The sequence below is a fragment of the Echinops telfairi genome, unplaced genomic scaffold, assembly GCF_000313985.2.
Source record: "Echinops telfairi isolate 266 unplaced genomic scaffold, ASM31398v2 ScPeMD7_7410;HRSCAF=8448, whole genome shotgun sequence".
NCBI lineage: Eukaryota > Metazoa > Chordata > Mammalia > Afrosoricida > Tenrecidae > Echinops > Echinops telfairi.
Window position 1 is genome coordinate 4952162 of NW_022111310.1, and position 3289 is coordinate 4955450.

The 3289-nt window shown below is 39.7% G+C and overlaps 1 protein-coding gene across 1 annotated transcript in view; it reads left to right on the forward strand.

Annotated features, from left to right (window-relative positions):
- TMEFF1 (transmembrane protein with EGF like and two follistatin like domains 1) overlaps positions 1–3289 on the forward strand; it is a 73693-nt gene that overhangs the window by 58908 nt on the left and 11496 nt on the right. Inside the window, exon 8 of the mRNA XM_045296530.1 lies at positions 2678–2801. Coding sequence (XP_045152465.1) covers positions 2678–2801 — 124 coding nt within the window. The remainder of the gene's footprint in view (positions 1–2677; positions 2802–3289) is intronic.

Sequence of the window (3289 nt, forward strand, 5' to 3'; positions counted from 1 at the left end):
TGAGCGCACAGTGATATGATTTTTTTTCTTTGATGCCTGATGACTGATCCCTTCGGCGCCTCAGAGACACCGTTTTCATTGCGCTGTTCTCCTACTATTCCCTGTGCCACTGAGGCGATTCCAACTCACAGTGACCCTGTAAGACAAGTAGAACTGCCCCAGGGGTGTCAGAGACCGTGATTGTACGAGAGTAGGAGACCCTAAATGGCTCTCTCATCCACATATATAAGAAAAGACTTCTCATTTGGAATGTTCCCATAATCTGGTTGCAACCTTCGTCTCCAGTCTGGATTTTCTATCACTTACTCGTGTGGATGCCCTGGTGTTGCTGTGAGGATCGAGCATGACTGCTAACTGAGAAGTCGCAGGTTCCCACCCTTCCTGCTTTTGGAAAGATGTGGCCGTCCGCTCCTGTGAGGGTTTACAGCCTTGAAAACCCTGTGGGCCAATCAGTTGCCTTCAGTGTCACCCTGAATCAGAACCCCTTTTCCAGCAATGGACTTGGACTTGTTTCAGTCTGTATGTACAGCTCTTGCTAGGCTTGTCTCCCTGTTCTTGAGGGTGTGACAGATGCATCCTTGTAGACCCTCAGGCATTCTCCCACCTGTTCATGTATGTATGTATGTATGTGTATATGTATATGTATATGTGTGTGTATATATATATGTGTGTGTGTGTATATATATATATATATATATACACACACCTGTGCTCTGAGGTCTGATTTGAAGTCCTATGCTGTCTGGCTTCTTTCCTGAGTAACTTGGCCTACAATCAGTTCTACTTTTGAACTTGAATTTTCTCCTGTTGCCTCTACTAGTTTCTTCTGTCATTTAATCATAAAATGCCATGTGGGGCTCCTCTCCCTTCAGTTTGTGAACAGCTCATGTATACATTGATTTCCTAAATTGATGATCAGCTGCTTGAAGGCAGGGATCCTGTTTGCCTTTTCTACATACCCTCTGTAGCCTCGCTGAGCACCTGGCTGTGCACACACCTTGTGTATGTAAGTCTAATGGAATGGATAATGTTGGCATTGAGCAGAATGCTGCATTTGGACTCTGACAGCCACAGACTTCATAGCTTTATCAGACACGCCTATGTTTTATGAATTTATTCAGCAAATGCTGATCAGTGCTCAAAACTCTGTTCTTAAGTTAGTTAACTTTTTCTCAGAAAGGTCTGCATTATTCTTGAAATTTCTTCTGGTCGCTTAGTTGGTTGCCATAGCTTCTATAGACCCGTGTCTGTGACTGCATGCACGATACCAAACCACTGCCATCAAGTTGATTGGGACTCAAAGAAACCATGCAGAGGGTGTAAATCTTTTTTTTTTTTTGAGGCTGTAAATCTTAACAGGAGCAGACAGCCTCATCTTCGTGCCTTGGAGCGGCGGTAGGTCTGAACCTCCAACCTTGTGATTAGCCTCTATAGTCTTATCATTCTTTACCTTCCTGATATGTCGCACCATGAGCATATCATATCCTGAGAAGTTATAGTGAAATGAGTGTTGTGGGAGACAGTTCATTTCTTTAAGCCATGTATGGACTGATGCGAAATGTACATCCTCATTTTTTTTCCTTTAGAACTATAGATTACAAAGCAAATTTGATTTCTGTTAAAGTATTTCTCATAAGGCTCTAGGAAACGCTTGTTATTGGATCACAATATTGGTAAATAAAAGATGCTTGCTGTGTCTGAAAATTTTTGGAAAAATTCCATTATCTTTTCATTCCATTTCCCATAAAACTTCTGAAGCCTCCTTGTATTAGTTATTTAAGCTTCAGCTTATATTATGTAACACAGGTAGGACTAGCATACTGTTCACTAAGTGGGGATTCAGATAGAACCGGTTTTAGATAATTCCGTTTGTCAATGAAAAACAACAAAAATATAACTTTTTTTCTCTTAGTTAAGGACTTTAAGTTGTAAAGACTTGTATAGTACATGAGATCAACAAGTGCAGATTAGAATTCATTTTTTCAACAAACAAGGAGAGTAGACTTGATGGCAATGAGTTATCATTTAACTCTGTCTTTAGCAGATGAAAATTACTAACTAGGCTACATACACGGACACAGTCCTCAAAATAGAGCTGTACCAAGAGATAGAGATGGCTACCTGTATAAAAAGGACAAGAAAGCTATCTTATTGTGAAAAAAAATCAATATGCTGGCACTTTTTCATTGCTGCATTTCAGGATCCTATCACTAACTCTGTGCCATCCAGTGTTCTTTGACCTCAATTTCATAGCCCTGAGATGAACGATGAGAGTCAGTCAATTCCCCTCGCAGCTAAGGCTCTGGATGCCATTTCTTGCCACCCAGGTATTCTTCCTTCTAGACCTAGGATTTATTTATTTCCCCAAGTTAAGTTTTCTTTGCAGAGTGTTTTTTGAAAGAGTAGCTCAAAGTGGTCACATGCTGCAGATAATGATTGTTCAAGTGTTTAGACGCTTTGGGATGTCTTAAATATAAATCTGCTGTGCTTGTGGAATCATGGGAATTGAAAGGGCCCTTGAATCTTATCCAGTATTTTATGTAATATGTTTCTTTTCAAGTTACCCAGCAGGTAGTTGACCCGTGATAAATTTATTTGCTGCCTCTGGACCTTGAAGATGTCCATATGTTTCTATTTGTTTTTCATTATTTAGTGACCTGGTTTGTGTTCTTTTAAGATGCTAGTGATCAAAGAGAAGATGTTTATATTGGAAGCCATATGTCTTGCCCTGAAAATCTCAATGGTTACTGCATCCATGGGAAATGTGAATTCATCTATTCTACTCAGAAGGCTTCTTGTAGGTAAGTGTGTGCCTCCAGGTCAGTGGTGAGAAGTTTTCCTGTTAAAGTCACTGCCTTATATAGAAGGCAATGATATACATGGACTAAATGTCAGAAAGCATTACTTATTTGCATATAGAAGTAAAAAATACATAAGCAGCATTCCTTGGCAAAAGTTTTGCAAGTAATATACAAACACAAAAACGGGTGTTGTAATGGTGTTTTGAGATGATGGGTTTATGTATTTTTATATAATGTTATGTTATTTTTAATATAAAAATAAATATGTCATATTACAACACTCATGGTTTTTAGGCAATCTGTCACCTGTAAAGAGTTTCTGAGGTAGTGGTGTTAACAAACCCAGGGACAAGGGAACAACAAGTGATCCAAATCGGTGGTGAGGAGGGTGTAGGTGGCCTGGTAGGGCGTGATCAAGGGTAATGTAACCAAGAGGAATTACTGAAACCCAAATGAAGACTGAGCATGATAGTGGGACAAGAGGAAAG